Below are 19,552 nucleotides of genomic sequence, written 5' to 3'. Positions count from 1 at the left end.
ATTGGTGGTCACATGATGAATACTGCAGAGGTATGTACTCGTCTAAATCTTGTAACCCTGAATTGAGGGGAAGCAACACACCTCTCCTTGGCTTACGGTACATATTCCATAATAAATATCTCCATTTCTAGCCCAGTTTTGTCCACGCATTTCGAATGACCTGTGATTCACGACCTACATGGTAGTGACCACTATCCCATTCGAATGTGTATGTCTGCTTTACGTCCTATGGAATCTCCATCTCCAAACTGGGTTATTAAAAAGGCGGACTGGGTCGGATTTTCGGAGTCCATATCATTCGATGATAACCGACAAGAAAGTGTGGACTCCATAGTGGAACATTTCTCAAATGTGGTTATAAAGTCAGCAGAATAACCCGATCGTCCTGCTTCTCTCTCCCCTGATGGATAGATGCCTGCAGAGATGCAATCCGAGACCGCAGACGAGCCTTACGCCAATTCGAGCGCCATCTGACCCAACAAAATTTTGTCCAGTTTAAATGTCTTCGAGCCAAAGCTCGTCACAATGTATGCGATGCTAAGAAGACGTCCTGGACAAACTACGTCTATTCATTGAAAAAGCACGTCCCAGATAACACCGTATGGGACAAAGTCCGTCGGATTATGGGGAAACGTATTTCTGTAATTCCGGGAATTCTGAACAATGGAGTAACGACCACCAGTCCCATAGAAATTGCTGAAATATTTGCTAACACTTTTGCACACATAAGCAGCTCAAATAATTATGACCCGGAATTTCTAAAAATCAAGAATACTGCTGAAAAACTAACCCTGAACATCATATGAGATAACACTGAACTCTACAATGCACCGTTTTCATCCGAGGAGCTCGAGGCGGCATTAGACACATCCCCTGACACCTCTCCTGGCCCTGATAACTTCCATAACCGCATGCTTCGCCATCTTCCGCCAGCTGGAAAATCCTTTCTTCTGTCAATATACAACAGAATCTGGACTGAGGGTGTATATCCATCTGCTTGGCATTCTGCCATTGTAATCCCTGTCCAGAAACCGGGGAAGGATCCTTCTCTACCTGGCAGTTACAGGACAATTCGTCTTACCAGCTGTGTATGCAAGGTTATGGAAAAGATGAAAAGCAAACGCCTTGTGGGTACTCGAATCGGGAAACCGATTATCTAATATCCAGTGTGGTTTTCGTAAGCACAGATCTGCCGCAGACCATCTTGTTTGGCTGGAGACCGCCATTAGAGATGCTTTCCTCAAGAAGGAGCATCTTGTAGCGGTCTTCTTTGATCTAGAGAAACCTTACGATATCACATGACGGTATGGCATTCTGCAAACTCTGCATGATTGGGGACTTCGTGGCAGTCTCCCAACGTTTGTTGCTAAGTTCATGGCAGAGCTGTATTTCCGAGTTCGAGTAGGCACCACTCTTTCTACTGAACATCTTCAAGAAAACGGCGTTCTTCTTTTCTTCATTGCGATCAATGGAATTGCCCACTGTGTGGGTGACCCAGTACCTTCTCTGTTGTACGTTGATGACTTCAGTTTATATTTCAGCTCTCGATAGCTTCCATCCATCGGACTACAGTGCAACTGGTCATCAATGTGCTTTCAAAATGGTCTGTTCGCAATGGTTTTAAATTCTTCACTCAAAAGACGCAGTGTGTCCACTTCTACAACCATCGTGGACTCCATCCACATCCTGAACTGCGTCTTAATGGAGTGGAATTGCAGTATACAGACACTGCGAGGTTTTTGGGCCTTATCTTTGATTATAAATTAACGTGGGAGGCGGATATACGTGATTTGAGAAGGCGTTGTGAAAATTCTTTAAACATTTTTCGCCTTTTGTCAGGGTTTCGCAGCCCGCATAGTGCTTTTACTTCTTTATCGTGCCCTTATCCAGTCAAAGCTGATTATGGCTGTTTTATTTATGGCTCAGCAAATAAATCTAAGCTAAGCCTCTTAGACAGTATCCATCATCATGGGATACGACTCGCTACAGATGCCTTGCGAACGAGTTGTATAGAGAGCCTGTATTGTGAAGCGGGGGAAGCATCACTGTATCGGCGATGTAGTGTCCTGTTGTGTTCATATGCTGTTAAGCTGCGCTCGCAACCTGAGCACAATTCTTTCGATTCTTTCCATCATTCGTCTCTTTACTGCCGATACAGTGAAAATCCACAGAGCCCTCTTCCAGCATGCGTACGATTCCGTGATCTGCTTTCTGAGCTCGACGTCCATTTACCATCAGTTCACACACTGGAATATACCACCACTCCACCGTGGATCATGTGACGTCCCATGCTTGATGTAAGCCTGGGACGAAATTTTAAGAATTTTATACCAGCTTTTGTTTATAGACTTCGTTTTAGTGAACTTTTATCTTGTTTTCCAAATTATTCTTTAGTTTTTACTGATGGATCCCGAGTAAATGTTTGTGTTGGTTGCTCCTTCGATGCAAATGGACAGATATTTAAATATAAACTGAGCGAATATACCAGTGTTTTTACTGCAAAATTATATGCTTTTTGCAGAGTTTTATTGTTTTTAATTCGGGGCAGATATCTAATCTGCTCCGACTCTTTAAGTGCAATTCAGTCTCTAGAATCTTTCTACTCAGATGATCCCCTGGTGTTGTGGACACACCATCTGTTCCACACACTCTTAACCTCTGATTATAAGATTGGAATAGTGTGGATTCCTGGCCATGTCGGAATTCCTGGGAATGAGGCTACAGATGCTGCAGCCAAAGATGGTGCTATGAATGGCACTCTGGTATATTGGCACGAGAGGTGGCAAGACTTACAAAATCATTTGAAATATAGAATATGGTGGCAATGGGAAGGAGATTAGTCTGCACAAGAGGAAAACAAATTACGAAGATTAAAGAATACTGTTCGAGTTTGGGATTCGTCCACAAGAGCATCACGACACGAAGAAGTTTTACTCACCCGGTTGAGGATTGGCCACTGTCATCTGACACATGGCCATCTACTACTTGGCGAACGTCAGCTGGAGTGTGATATCGGCCATGTTCCACATACGGTGGAACATTTTTTATTGCATTGTAGAAAATATGACAGTGTCCGTCTGCAATATGGAATTCTGTCGACTCTATGTGACGCTCTTGGAAATGATTTTAATTGTATTAATGCAGTTTTGAGATTTTTATCGAGTACTGGACTTGATAGGGTGATTTAAATTTTTTTATTGACTGCTTTCCTGTACTCCTGACCCTTTACATCTGGAGGTTACATTTGTTATATATATATATATATATATATACAATTTTTTTTAACAATCTTCTCATTCGGACCTTTTACATCCGAGTATTTTAGAAATACGTCAGATAATTTATTTGTGGTAGCATATGTTTTATTATTTTATCGTCTCTTTTTAAATACTAGTTAAGGTCTGAGATTTTTATGATTTTTATTCATCACCCTGTTGAAATTGCATTTGTGAACATTGTTTTAACCGTGACAACGTTTCTTCTTTCTTTCAAGCATTCTGATTATTGTATTGTGTCTGTTTTCTGTAAATAATTTTAGATAAGGGCGCAAATAGCCATAGCCGCTGACGCGCTCGTTTTAAACCCCACTAACTACAACTAACTTACTTCCGGTTTCTTATGGTTGTTGGCAGTATTCTTTTGTACTTCTAATAAATAAATAGGTCTTGGTCCCTTCTATTGAGTAAACTTCAGAACAGTTCAAAGTGAGGTCTACGCAATGAACAAAGAAGGGTGTAGTTTTCAGTATTCATTCATTCATTCATTATTGAACATAACAGGCAAAGCCCAATTACAATATTCAAGACTGACTAACTAATTTATAAATCATAAACAAGTAAAAGGAAACGTACAATTATTCAAATCGAAACAAAATAGAGAAAAGAAAAGAAAAAAAAAAAAAGAGAAATTGAAATAAGGTGTGAAAGTTGCTTCAAATTAAGGTATATGTACTCCTTTACATACAAAAATTTGTTTTGCATAATTTTGCTCTGTAAAAATTTTATACTATCGAGAATGGTACCAGAAAGAGGATGAAATTATGTCTAAATTGTTTATAAAAATTATTTTGTTCATGATTTTGAAATATAACTTGAAACATGATAGCTCATGCACTTTTTAAGATAGAGCCACAGTTTCTTCACTGTTTTATAGCTAAAACTATTCTTCAGTGCCTGACATATAGCTATTTTTTATTTTCATTTACATTAATTAAATATTACCATATATGTAACTTATACTAATATTTTATGTTGCATAAATCATGTAAAAAATCCATAGATAATTAACTATATTAATGTTATTTTACTCATTGTCAGGCACTAGGGGACATTTCAAGCTTCAAAATGACACCAATATCTCCTTGGTATCACCATATTTGGCTGAGATATGTTTAAAAGAATTAAATATTCTAATATTACTATTTGTAGGAAATGAGCCACAAACTTTCAGAGCCTAGAAGACTTCATCATCATATGTCACCCCTTAAGCAGCTTCATGTCGATCCAGTTTCAGCTTCTTTCTGCCTCACAAATACCTCCTTCTTGTTAGGTGTTGAATGTGTTTTTGGCATTTTTGTCCTTATTTTTCATTGATGAAACAAATCCTGCGATGGTCTTTGTCCCAGGGTTTATGCCCATCCTCCTCAGAATTTTAATTTCTACTTTTGGACTCTTATTAGGCGAGCAAATACTGTTTGTGTAAGCTGCGTGAATGAGATGCGATAACATTCTGAGTCGTTTATATTTTCATACCAGCAGCTCATATCAATTATTATTATTATGAAACACACCACGGTGCAGTCCGATTCAAAGAATACCTTAAAAACATGTAAATGACTTTCGTTCGCAATGATTTAACAATACGTTTCCTACATTTTCTAAATTAAAAGGAAAAAGCATTGCATTGCGCAAATATATATATATATATATATATATATATATATATATATATATATATATGCGCAATGCAGTAGTATTATATATATCATATATATGTATGTATATGATATATATAATCCTACCCTTACCAGATCAATATACAAAATTTGTCCATTAATAATCTAGGGATATTCTACTGGTCCTGCGACAATTCAAGTTAGTAAAATTACGATTCTTCTTATTAATCAAAATATATTTTTGTTAACTGTATAAAATTTCATGCTGCTGAAGTTAGATTTATATAAAGGTATAATAAATAGGATTGCAATGGTTATTACAAGGGCAATAATTTCTTAACACGTACATTGTGAATAAAACAGAGAAGAAAGCATTTTAAAATATTCGAAATCGTACAAAATATCGGAGAAACCAATTTTCCCTGCACAAATTGAACCAATTGAAAAATATAATTACCATTCATAATAAATACTATGTATGGATTCTAAAAAGTTGTTTATTAATCTAGACGTATTGGCTGATGACTATACTAAATTCCAGCACAAAATTAATTCGGAATATATAGAAATTACATTTTCGGATTTTACTAAATGTATAGGCCTACTATCGAAATGTGTTATATCGCGCAAGGAACGATTACCGAAAAGCCATGGTGGCGTTGCTGTCTGTTTTGACGAGTGTATGTAGGCATGCCGAGGGGGCGACGTATGGGGCGATGGAAGTATTGTCTCTTTCAAGAAGATGAACAAATGAGGACATCGCTGTGGAAATAAAGAATGTAGCAAGAGAAACATTCGAAGCTAATTAAACGCGCAACGCGCAACTAACTTGAATTGTCGCAGGATCAGTAGAAGATCCCTAGAATATTACTGGACAAATTTTGTATATTGATGTGGTAAGTGTAAGATTATATATATATATATATATATATATATATATATATATATATATATATATGCGCAATGCAATGCTATGCTTTTTCCTTTTAATTTAGAAAATGTAGGAGACGTATTGTTAAATCATTGCGAACGAAAGTCATTTACATGTTTTTAAGTATTCTTTGAATCGGACTGTACCGTGGTGTGATTCATAATAATGATAATCAGGGAAAGGATTTATATGTAAATACATATTTACTTATAAAGCTAATATAATTTATATTTTGCATTATCTTTATGTTTCACAATGTGTAGGGTTGAAAAATCCTACTTTTATTTTCCATATTTTTCCATATTTTAGAGTTTAGTACATATTTTCGTTAATTTCCATATATTTTCCATATTTCATATAAAACAGTCCATATTATATTAGGTTTAACAATAAAACAAAACAAAATTCCATTAACTTTTAAAAATACATTTCAACAATAGAGATTTAAACACATGTTCAGTAATCCCTTTAACATCAGAGTTATTTGAAAATTAGCAGTCCTATCAACAATGGGAAAGTAAGTTACAAAACTGTATTAATTTAATTTAAAATTTTTAACAGACTTCAGTTGTGCAGCTCAACAGTTAAATGCCAGTCAGAGTACACATAGGTTCAGTTTTGTAAATCATACTATAAAGACGGTAAATATGCCAAAAGTACGTCATTCAGTCAATTTAAAATCAAAACTAACAAGTTACATTTCAGAATTTAAAGAAGATGGTTTATCAACTGACAATAAAATATTATTTTGTAATTTGTGTCAGTGTGCAGTATCATCTACACAAAAGTTCCTGGTGCAACAACACATTACAACTAGTAAACATCAGGCCAACAAACAACTAAATTCCAAGCAGAGACAATTGTTTTTAACACAACCAACAACATCGAATGTAAGATCTGAGTTTAACATCGACCTGTGCCGTTCTCTCATCTCTGCTGATATTCCTCTCTACAAACTAAAGAATAAGGTCTTCAGGGAATTCCTTGAAAAATATACTCAACATACAATCCCGGATGAGTCAACACTTAGGAAGACGTATGCTCCATCCATCTACGATGAGACAATACAGAAGATAAGAGATGAAATTAAAGATAGTTCAATTTGGGTTTCCATTGATGAGACTCCCGACAAAGAAGGTAGACTTGTTGGTAATGTAGTTATCGGTTTGTTAAGTGAACAATATTCTGAACGAATTCTTTTACATTGTGATGTTCTAGAAAAGTGCAATAACAAAACTATAGTTAAACTGTTCAACGAAGCTATGGGTATCCTGTGGCCAAAGGGTATTATGTACGATAATGTGTTATTCTTTATTAGCGATGCTGCCCCTTATATGGTCAAAGCTGGACAAGCATTATCTGTTGTATATCCTAAATTGACTCATTTTACTTGTGTGGCGCATGCATTTCATCGTGTGGCAGAAGTGGTCAGAGACAATTTCCCTAAAGTAGATTTGTTGATTTCATCAGTGAAAAAAGTATTTCTCAAAGCTCCCAGTAGAGTTAACGTGTTGAAAGAAATGTACCCTGAAATTCCATTGCCACCAAAGCCAATTTTAACTAGATGGGGTACATGGCTAGAAGCAGTTGAATATTATGCCGAACATATAGACTCTATTAACAATGTTCTCCTTGCATTGGACTCTGAAGATGCAGTCTCAATTGATACTGCGAAAACAGTTACCTGTGACATAAGTGTGAAGAATGACTTAGCTCACATTCAGCATACATTTTCATGCATCATAAAAACGCTCAAAAGTCTCCAAAATAGGCACCTTTCACTATCTGAAAGTTTTGAAATTATAAATAGTACTGTGGAACAACTGAATCGTGGTAGAGGTAAAGTTGCAGATGCAGTAAGAGCTAAGGTGGACACTGTACTTTCAAAAAACCCTGGATATGAAGAACTACAAAAGGTTGTTGCTGTGATGAGTGGTGAATCAACAGTGAAGATTAACTTGGACTTATCCCCAGCAGACATTGTGAAATTGAATTATGTACCAGTTACTTCTTGTGACGTCGAACGCTCTTTTAGTCAGTATAAATCTATCCTCAGAGACAATAGAAGAAGATTCACTTTTCAGCACTTGAAAGAAATGTTTGTAACCTATTGTTATGGTAACAGACAATAAAAATTGTGTTTTGTTGAAACTACATTGGAAGATAAGGTACGTCCATTATATTTTTTGTTTAGTTTGATTAAAATGTACCAATATTTAACGTACATAGTCATTTTTTTATAATTTTAAGTCCATATTTAATTCCATATTTTGGTAAAAATCCATATTTAATTCCATATTTTGGTAAAAATAACTACATATATATTTACATATTTCATATATTTTTAGTCCATATAAATCCGTTCCCTGATGATAATTGATATGAGCTGCTGGTATGAAAATATAAACGACTCAGAATGTTATCGTATCTCATTCACGCAGCTTACACAAACAATATTTGCTCGCCTACTGGAAATGTCATCGAGGTCCCTGCCAAAATCGCTGCCTCCGACTGTACATCCGGAGGTTATATTAGTTTTTTTAGTATATGTTCTTAACAAACTTGACTTTCGGACCTTTTATATCCAAGTATTTTAGAAATGCGCCAGATAATTTATTTCTGGTGGCATTTGTTTTATCATTTTATTGTTTCCTTTTAAATACTACCATAGGCTCTGAGAACTGCTCACTTTTATGATTTTTATGCATCACCTTGTTGAAACTGCATTTGTGTACCTTGTTTAAACCGTGACAACGCTTTTTAGTTTTTTTAAGCATTCTGATTATTCTATTGTGTTTATGTTTTGTGAAGGATTTTATATAAGGGCGCAAATAGCCATAGTAGCTGACGCGCACTTTTCAGACCCCACTAACTAACTCGATGGCGTAATTATGTGATGTAGGTAATGGATCTCCGGGTTCCTTAAAACCCATAAGTATGTAAGTAAGCTGTTGTATTGTGATATTTTTATTACTTGTGTTTCAGCTGGAGATATTAATCCATCGATATTCTTAACCAAAATTATTTTGTAATATTGAAATTTGAGAGGGTAAGGAGATTGCAAGGTTAAATTTGACATAAATCCCGATATTTTCATGAGCTTTCTGAGAGCCAAAACATTTCTATTCTGTATGACGGGCATCCATGGGACTGGATATTTTCATTATTTCATTTTATTGGTTGTGTTGTATAATCCTACTTCGGTATTGTTCTGAGTAAAAACATTTTCGAAAAGACATTTGCATTCATTTTATAGAATATATATGTTATTTTTTTTACACGTATTACAATATGTAAATTATTTTCAGAAGTAACATCTGGCCTATATTAATCATTTACAGTGTCTTTTAAGATCTTGCTCCTATCCTGCCTTAAATTTTCATCTCTAATTTGTCGCCTGTGTTGAAAGTTAGCCAGGGAGTGCCATGCAAAATCAGATTGGCGCCTGTTACACATCAAGTCGTTTTTAAAATTGCTAATAAAATTATTCACGATATCCTTTTGTTCTGTAGGAAGGAAATTTACCGCATCTAGAAATGTCTGGCATGAAGACAGAATGCGTGGACCAGAGTTGTGATATCAAATCAGAGATAAAGATTGAAGACGATACACCAGTGCCTTTTAGCTTTCCTATGGCGAAAACTGAAGTTGATGTAAGTGGTTCACTGTCAGTATACAAAATAATATACCAGTAGCGCATTTTTAAGTGTGTCAAACCTATTGACAGTTTCAAATTGTATTATAGCTGGCGCCAGCGTTTTTGGCGTGTGTTCTAGATATATAGTGTTCAGTTTGTGACCATGTTGCTAGTGCAGCTGAGAATGGTACCACTTCCAATACACGTCACATCAGCCATTTGTCAAATACAGTTGTGAGACTGACTGCGGCAAATGTAAAAGACAAATGTAACGTTCCCATTACTTATTTCACACGCCAAAAACGATGACGCGGACTGTAACTGTTTTAATATTGTACCCATAACACCCACAACTTCGACGATTTTTGTTTTAGATTGGAAATAAAATAATAATTCGTGAATATACAGTATACTTCTGATAGGGAACAATGGATTATCTCAAATACACGGAGAAAATTGTGTCAAGGAATATATTTCGTTGAAACTTTACGAAAGAGGTTATTTTCTTGTTATTGATCTAGCAGTTACTATGCTGAACATTCATGGATGCATTCAAACAGATGTAAAGTTTAATACAAAACAAAGAAAAAATTTGAAAGTCCTTTAACTTTGTTAAGAAATAAGTTTATAAATAATAATAATAATAATAATAATAATAATAATAATAATAATAATAATAATAATAATAATAACAATACATAATAATAATAATAATAATAATAATAATAATAATAAACATTATTATTAATAGTATTATTATTTTCTTTATAAAGCAGGTGGGTGTATTCTGTTATACACAAATCTCTGAAAATACACAGAACTGTTAAGCAGTTCATCTGCTGCCCCCTGGCAAATTGAATCAGAATGCACATTTGATTTTCAGATTCCTTTTTTAGTGTTCTCGACTTACAGTTTTAAAAACGGCATTTACACCAATTCGTCCACACCTGTGGAATAACAGCTAGCGCGTCTGGCCCCAAAACCAGGTGGCCCGGGTTCCATTCCCAGTCGGGGAAAGTTACCTGGTTGAGGTTTTTCCGGGGTTTTCCCTCAACCCAATATGAGCAAATGCTGGGTAACTATCGGTGCTGGACCCCGGACTTATTTCACCGGCATTATGACCTTCAGGTCATTCAGACGCTAAATAACCTGAGATGTTGATACAGCGTCGTAAAATAACGTACTAAAAAATACACCAAATCCTATAGATTTCGATCTGCCATAAATTTCTGTCTGCTACGAAACCTGTCCTTCTATTGTTTTACAAGCTTGCATATTGACTATAAATTCCATGTTTTATACCTCAATTCAGTTGGGGTTATCAATCTTCTCAATCCGCAGCTACAATCTCTATTACAAATTAATTAGCAGGTTTGGTGGCAAAACCTTTATTTTGTGCTATCTGATGTTAAAAGAAGAAGTCGTGTTAGAGAGTCTGCATAAACTTTCAACAGCGAAATATATTAATTTTTCAGAATATATAAAACCTCTGTACAATTACTTCAAATATTCTTTCAAATTCTGGTAACGCATTTTGCAGCCTTTTATACATGACATGCACATTTTTCAATGTTGAACTTGATTTCAGTCTGTAAAAATATGAGCAAATAGTCTGAAATTAAGGAAGTATTGATGAAGGACGTAAATCAATGCATTTCTGATGAACCAATTTTGGATTTTGTGTAAAACTCTTTACAACCTTGCCTAAAAGTTAGATTAGGTTCATTATGTTTGAATAGTGAGGTATCTGACATAGGAAACCAGTGATCCATATGGTTAGTTGAAGCTCTCTTTATTACTTACTCACTTTTCCAGGAAGATCTATTGGATGTGGACAGAGTTCAGAAGGAACAGAAAGTGGAAGTATCTTTAGAAGAGGATGAAGTGTTGAGTGAGAGGTGAGTGTACCATGCTGGTTTTGCTTCTTCCATTCTTTCAGAATGTTATTTAATGGCGACATAGGGACTAAATTTTATAATGTATGATACTGAGCGGTGCACGTCATTTCAATCGACGAAGTTGCTGTCCGTCGCCAGCGCCATCTTTCCACTCGGCATTCCCGAAAGTTCTATAACTCACGGCATCGAGGAATTGATGGTAGATGAGAGAGGGGTAAAGGATTTTCCGTGAATAGTCGGATGATCATACATCGACACTCGGAAATTCGTTCCCGCCTGATGTAGTGAGAGATTGGAAACTTGCTCCCGCGTAGAATAGAGAAAGGACGCGCAAGATTGCTGTTGCCGAGATAGAGATAGAAGTTTTGAGATCGCGGCAGATACAGGCTACAAACGACTTATAATTCTGGAATTATTACAGATTACAGATGTTTTAGATATTTTGAGATTCGCCTGGTGGTAAGTATTGGCTTTTGTATTTAGTAAATTCTTTTTAAAACAATCATCTCGACAGTCTACCTTATAATTATGTAATATTGTACAGATATGTATGTGTATTTCTTTTTTATGAGTCGAGTTAACTTTAAATATTATATTGGCCACGGGTTAATGTAATTCAGAGTATTGCCCTGACTATTGGCTTTTCTGTTGTCATTCTTAGTTACTTTTATATCTTTCATATTGTTACATTTTTCATCATTATTACTATTTGAGGCGTTTGGTTGCAAAATCAGATACATCACTAAAACTTCATTTTTCAGTATGAAGGAAAAACGTTTGCAAGAAACCGAGGATTTGCAACCAAAACTATTTTTTCATTATACAAATTCATGGCTTTGGAGCATAACAATGCTATAGCAGTTGTAGAAGATATCAAATATAACATTCGAAAAAAAGTTATGTAACTGATTTTGCAACTATACACTTCCTTTGCCCTTACTTCAGTCCATTATATAGTATGTATTTGTATTCTTTCATTTATCTATATTTAATATCCAGTATTGCTATTTGTTTGCTTCCACTGCGCTATTTTGGTCAAATCCAGATCACCTCTTGCATCTGACCTAGTATACTCGTAACCAATATGCTGTGAAGCGTTTCATATGGTTTTGAGAAACCGTTTTGAATACGTGGTATGTGGAATGTTTCAAATGACAGCAGAGCGTGGTTTTCCTCAGTTTATTTGCGTGGTTTTCCCCAGTGTTATGAGTGGCCTCATACAGGGTAATAGTTTTTTTAGTAGGTTATTTTACGACGCTTTATCAACTTCTAGGTTATTTAGCGTCTGAATGAGATGAAGGTGGTAATGCTGGTGAAATGAGTCCGGGGTCCAATACCGAAAGTTACCCAGCATTTGCTCACATTAGGTTGAGGGAAAACCCCGGAAAAACCTCAACCAGGTAACTTGCCCCAACCGGGAATCGAACCCGAGCCACCTGGTTTCGCGGCTAGACGCGCCAGCTGTTACTCCACAGGTGTGGACGGTAATAGTCAAAGTGGATTTATTGTGTGGCTGTCCCTAGAGGTACATGATTTTCTATGGGTAATAATGAGCAGAGTTATTACGTGGGTGTTACGTGGTTGTATGATTTTAATATGTATATTTGGTGATTCGCTGCACTGCGAGTGTTTTCTGAATGATGATAGATACATTTGCTGTTGCAGTGTTATTTGCGTAGGTTCCCGCATCTAACAAGCAAACATTCAGATGGGGGCAGATACAAAGTTATTTTTTTCCACCATGTTAATAATGTCAGAACAAGTGCTTGTACAAATTTTGGCCATTCGAATGCAAGTACAAGGATCGTAAAAATAAGTTTCCCTGAAAGAAAAAAAAAACAGTTTCATTGAAAAAAAAAAAACCTATTGAAACAGACACAACAACTTTTGAGCCATTTTGCAATATATTCCCCATTGAAATTGAGACATTTGTCATACCATAGGATTACAGAGAGTTGCAGAGGCTGTCGCACATTGGTTCCAATCCCAGACGGCAAGACACAGGGCTATGAAAGTTGATCCCATGGTATGACAGATGTCTCAATTCCGGTGGGTAATATGTTGAAAAATATATCAACAATTTCTGTATCTGTTTCATTAAATTTTTACATCAAATTGTATTTTTTTCTGTAAACAGTTCTAGGGAAACTTATTTTTTTCAGCCCTCGTAATTGCGTTCGACTGGCCAAAATTTGTATAAGCACTTGTTTTGACATTATTGACATGTTGGAAGAAAAAAATAACTTTTCCATCTGCCTCCAAGAGATGTTTGCTTGTAAGCTTTATTTGTGCCAAGTTCAAGCATACATGGAGTTGAATGGGGAAGCTATTTTGTTCCACTGGATTTAGCTTTGCGAAATTATTAATTATAGCGTATTGGGAATATGTTTGTTGTGTCATTACGTGCTACTCGGTCAATTTTGCCTGCATTTCGCAATACCTTTATGTGAAGTGGATTTGATCAGCTCTATTGGTCTAGTTTGTCTGGATATTGATTTACTTATATTCAATCTGAACTTATTATATTTATTTGTTATAATGAGTCTACCAGTTATTTTGTGTTGGAACCTCGCGAAGTCTACACTGGTTTCGGAATTGTAATGTGTCGGCTTACCTGCGGAAGGCAAGAAGCGAGACTTATAGTCTCGGTTTTCGCAGTACTTGAAGACTTGGGATCCGGATAGTATTTCCGTGCTTTGAGAGAGAGTTGAGGAGGAACTTAGAGATAAGTATGCCATGCAATGTCTAAGTTCACCAACTTTTACAATTTTAGTTCCGAAGAAATAGGTCTCAACTCATGTTAATAGTGACAAGCCGCAGAATGTGGATTTAGAACCCAACATACAAGTTGAAGACTTTGTTGGGATTGATGCAGCGACGTTAAAGTTAGCTAGAGTTGTACCTAATATGGAGAAGGGAGTCTTCTCACCTGATGTGAATCAGTGCTATATAAATAATATATATTTAGATTTGGTTAAGAATGTGCGCATTCTAGACGGCAAAGACGCAAAGCCGGTAATTAAATTTTTTATGGAAATTATAGTAATCCATAGTTTAGGCTTAGTGGGTGACCGAGATTTTATATTGTGCCTAATGTCACAGACTAACGGGTTGTTATTGAAGGTCTTTGGTCAAGCTATTCAGTTGCAATGGGGATGCTGTGTGTTGTTAAAACATATTGTTGTATAATTTTTTCCTAACTGATTTCGGAAAGATCTGACTAGGAATTATTTGTAGCGGCGATTCCAGTTACCTAATGAAAGTTCCACCCCCCCCCCCCCCGAAATTGTGAACTGTTTGTATAGGGCGAACATTATACTGGCTTACTGCGCTATTGAGGTGAAATTAATTGAATTGGTATTGTAGAATCAACAAGAGTAAAGTAATGTGGATCTCTAAGGAAGATAAACAGGAAACAGAATTTAACATTGAATGTGAAGGACAAAACCTGGAGAGAGTGGAAAGTTTTAAATATTTAGGAACAATAATAACTAGTGATGGAAGAGTAGATCAAGAAGTACTGAACAGGGTAAAGAAAGCAACATCAGCATACTATCAAATAAGTAATACAATTGTTGGGAAAAAAGAAATAACCACTAAGACAAAAATACAGATATATAATTCAATAATTAAACCTATAATACAATATAGTACCGAAAGCTTACCACTCTTAGATAAATATCGAAGTAAATTAACAGCAGTGGAAATGAAATATCTTAGAAGAACTGTAGGAAAGACCAGAAGAGATAGGATAAGGAATGACAGGATAAGAGAAGAAGTTAAACTGAGAAAAGCATTAACAGAGGTGATTAATGAAAGGCAATTGAAATGGTTTGGGCATGTATATCGTATGGGAGAAGAAAGGAAGGTTAAACAGGTGATGGAAATGAGAGTGGAAGGAAGAAAGAGAAGAGGAAGACCAAGGGTTAAATGGGAGAATACAATAGAAAGAATAGGCCAACAGAAAGGAAAAACAATGGTAGAGATGAAGAGAATGTGTAGAGAGTGGGAAAAATGGATGAAATGGATGGAGAGAGGCGAACCTGACGCTTAGCAGCAGAAGGGACTGAAGAAGAAGAAGAAGAAGAAGAAGAAGAAGAAGGTATTGTAGAATATAAGTTCTTCTATTAGATCGCACTTTATCTTCTCGTCTAAGCCAACTTCTGTTGAGGAGTTATATGAGTTGGGGTGTAGGGTGGACAATTCTTCCGTAGCTGAAAGCCAGAGATGCCAAAATTCACCACGAAGAGAACAAGTATTGCGGAGGATTGAACTGAGTTTGGGGAATCAGTCGGGAAGGTTTACTGGAATTCGCAGGTCACTTTTTGTGAGTGTGGGAAGCAGTGGCGAAGCGTGAGCTAAGTAAGGGAGTAGACACATATTAATTTTTTTATTTAACCTATTTTAATCATATTATTATGTATAGAATTTTTTTTTCGGCGCATACAGATCTGTGTTCAATATTATATTAATGGCTGTTGCTTCATGAAAGATTCCTCCGAAGTCAGTAAATCAAGAGTAGCCAAGTAGTTCCCTTTATTAAATGAATGTTGACTTTCTCGATGACCCTTGAACGACAATTCCTGAATACTTAAGTTACAAACAATGTCTACTAATCTGCTGACAATTTTCCTATTTTTTTAAACAATTTCATTTTGTTTAATGGCCTGTAGTATCTTCCCCTCTTAAATGGCATGGTCGATATGGCACAGCCCTAACATATGAAATTTCTCGGCACACTTTATATGATTCTCAGATTCCGCGTGTTTTTTTAGCTTTTTTTTTTTTTTCGAAATTGTTTATGGTGTTTACACTCGTTCTGCAACAAGGATCTTACCCGTCAATGCCAAACATCAAACAATAAAAACACAATAGCTTTTGTTCATGAACTTTACACTTCCACACAACCATTGATATTTGAGGCACTCAGAAGCAAAGTGATATAAGTGACATTTAGTAAGTTTTGAGATAAGTGACTTTGAAGTTGAAACGGAAATTAAAAACTCTGTTACAGGACTATGTTGCTGTAAATTTACAGTTGTATATGTTGGTACCTATATTTTTTAACTTCTAAATAAAAATTATCTATTCTAAAACAGTTTAGGTAAAATAGGGTCCTGAAGTCACTTGTATTATTTTGCCACGAAAATATTTTTGTGGAAAAGTAATATAAGTGCAAGGGTTTTCAGTATTTTTATATTACTTAAAACAAGAACAAGGACATTGCTTACAACATTGAAACATTTCTGTCTTAACAGCACTTGAGCTTTCTTATTATCATATTATAACAAAAAAATGTGTCTGTATAACCGAAAGAATCAATCAATCAATCTTCTTCAAGTGTCCAGTTGTTTGCAGACAACATAAAGTCAACTATAGTCCACTGTAGTATTTTCAGTTCATCTTTTTCATAGTAAATTAGGGGTATTTTGATGCTTGTTGCTACTAGCCAGAGGTGGGGTGTAGTCAATATATACTGCAGAGATGTGTGATGATTTTAATTTACTTCTTTTGTGGTTTATGGATGGACAGTATAGAAGAATGTGTTCCAGATCTTATAAAATGAAACTTTACTAAAGTAAAGGCATTGCATAGAGATATCACTTGAAGAGGTCTTGGTTGCATATATGTTGCCTGTTTCGCAACGTTATCAACTTTCTCGTTTCCAGGTAGACCACAATGACTAGGTATCCATTGAAATTTTACTTTCTTTTGGAGTTCTTTTAGTTACTTAGTTGTTTCTGAATTGAAATAATTCTATGTGCTTATAGGTTTGGTACATATTTAATTATATTAAATATAGTCCCCTTGGAGTCGGTAACTATTCAAATAGATCTTTCAGAAATTTGAGTATCACACTGAAGAGCAGCATCAATAGCTAGCAATTCAGTGTCAAGACTGGAGGAGGCTGAACATGGTATGGAGTAATTTTATTGATATTTTGGAATATAATACCCTGCTCCTGATGTTCCATCATCAGGGTTTAGAGATTCATCTGTATAAATTTGAAGGTAATCCTTATATGAGCTGCAGAGTAGTTCCATGGCATTTAACTTAAGAATGTATGAAGGATTATTTTTGAAATGATTTCGTGGAATTTGTAGGCTATGTTCTGGAATTATCCATTTTCATGGAGGAATTTCATTTACAACTGGAGTTTTAGCAATGAGTGTGTCTGTGATATAGACTGGTATTTCTTCTTTGTTTATTTTGTAGAAATTACATAGGATATTATCTGACAGTTTGAAGAACATCTGAGATCTGGATGAGGCTTGCAATTTTAAATGTATTTTTGGACCCTTTTTTAATACTTAGTGTCTGATTGGTTGAATATTATATTCAATTTCTAGGACAGCAGTTGATGTGGTTTTTGGTACTCCGAAAAAAGAGGGCTAAGAAAATTTCAAATTTTAGATGAAATTCAGCCTTAGTCGCTGTTCATTACGTCACTAGCCTCATCTAATGAAGTCACATCTCTCTCTGCTGAAACATCTATTTTTCTGTCACGAAGTGCATCTGTAGTGCTCCTACCGCGAATATTCCTTCAACTTCCTCTTCCACGTACTTTTCCACGTCCTACAGTCCTTATTATAGGCCCATCCTAATGCTACAGGTCATCAAAGAAAGAGTGGTGTATGAGTGGGATGAATTTCTTTAGCTATTGCAAGTTGCTCCACTTAGCTAAAGTTATCCTTATTGGATCACTGTATAGTTGGTCCAGCCCAATGTGTGCAGGCCTTCCACGAAGATGTTTCGAATATGTAATCTATTACCTCTCTCCATTATGGCAAATGAATTAGTCATACACAGAAGAAACGCAACAACAATATGTAAACAACTCACTTGTATTAGTTTGCCTCTCAGTCAAAACTCTGTATGCATTGTAATACAAGTGTAAGGCCAACATGGAGCAGCAATGACTGGAACTGCACTTATATTACTTTTTCTCTGAACAGAAGTGACGTTAAAGATTTAGAATATATACTTATCTCACTTTTTAAAAAAATGTCACTTATATTACTTTGCTTCTGAGTGCCTCATTTATCATACCAGCTTTTCTGAAATTTTGTAACTTATTTTCCATCTAGTTGTGATGTTAGGTTAGGCTCTTTCTGTAACTTTTTTATCATTACCTTTTGTTCTAACAACAAGGAGGAAATACCATTGTTAAATAAATACACAACTGAATCGAAGTCAGAACTGTTAAATTCAGAAGCCATTAGCCTATATCCTGAATAAACACGCAAACCGCCACACGAGAAAACGAGAATTACACTTTATATTTTATCATTAACTATTCACTATACCTATATGAAGCAAAATTATCACTTAGGCCTATCACTTTATTATAATACACCAGCATATGCATACCCTATTAGCCACCTTGCTCTCACGTCTCACACTCGTAACTTTGAAACTTTCTAAAATAAGAAACTGTTCGTTTCCGTTATAATACCGTAACTAATATTGGCGGGCAAGAAAAGGCATGTACTTGAGGAGTTTAATGCTATAATTTATTTATTAGGTGTAAGTTTACCATATTTCGTATTTGAATATTATTATATCATTATTTTATTTTAGACGTTTCTTATAATACAGTAAATTCAAATTAATTACATTAAAAGCATGCCTGAGATGATAGCCAATAAGGAGCACCTTTATAGCTGAGATTCAAACCAGGCAATGATAGCCAGAAGAAACACTGGCACCAGCGAATAGGGATTATAAAGAATGGACACTGAGCGAATTTTCCTGTGTTTTGTTTCTCTGTGCGCCAGCGTATAGTTCCACTTTCAAGCACTAGAGGTTAGTGTAATCGAGCATACGCTAAGATAATAATTGAGAATAGAGTTGAGACAGGGATCCAAACATCGCCTACCTTATTGCATAATCCAGTAACGCTTTGCTTCAAATAAATTCAAGTTAACAGCTTTTCCTTATTTCTCAGTGACAAACTAGTTGTAATAATAATATTTTATATTTCAGATATCATAAATTATATTATAAAATAATATAATAGATTATAAAATTAAGTATCGAATTCGTTTAATATTTGTATATAATATAATATAGGTATATGGTTTTACTTCTCATAAGAGTTTTGTTTTTCAATTTTCAGTGCTATCAAATCATTACATATTTTAATTGTTGTTGGGTTCAACGTCTCAACTCTCATTATAAAGGAACCCTAG

General features: G+C 35.4%; 1 protein-coding gene across 16 annotated transcripts in view; it reads left to right on the top strand.

The window, feature by feature from the left end:
* LOC138692725 (zinc finger protein 723-like) overlaps positions 1-19,552 on the top strand; it is an 84,012-nt gene that overhangs the window by 35,399 nt on the left and 29,061 nt on the right. For 12 of the 16 annotated variants that reach the window (XR_011330119.1, XR_011330118.1, XR_011330117.1 and 9 more), the window contains 2 exons: positions 9,338-9,478; positions 11,278-11,360. Coding sequence is in view for 9 of the 16 variants with exons in the window: in XM_069815907.1 (XP_069672008.1) it covers positions 9,338-9,478; positions 11,278-11,360 (224 nt within the window). In the remaining 7 variants the exon portion in view is untranslated. The remainder of the gene's footprint in view (positions 1-9,337; positions 9,479-11,277; positions 11,361-19,552) is intronic. The other 4 variants (XR_011330123.1, XR_011330121.1, XR_011330122.1 and 1 more) reach the window with 1 other exon arrangement.

This window comes from Periplaneta americana, chromosome 17 (genome assembly GCF_040183065.1).
Source record: "Periplaneta americana isolate PAMFEO1 chromosome 17, P.americana_PAMFEO1_priV1, whole genome shotgun sequence".
Classification (NCBI taxonomy): domain Eukaryota; kingdom Metazoa; phylum Arthropoda; class Insecta; order Blattodea; family Blattidae; genus Periplaneta; species Periplaneta americana.
Note: the sequence above shows the minus strand (reverse complement) of the source record. Positions and strands in the feature narration are given on the sequence as shown.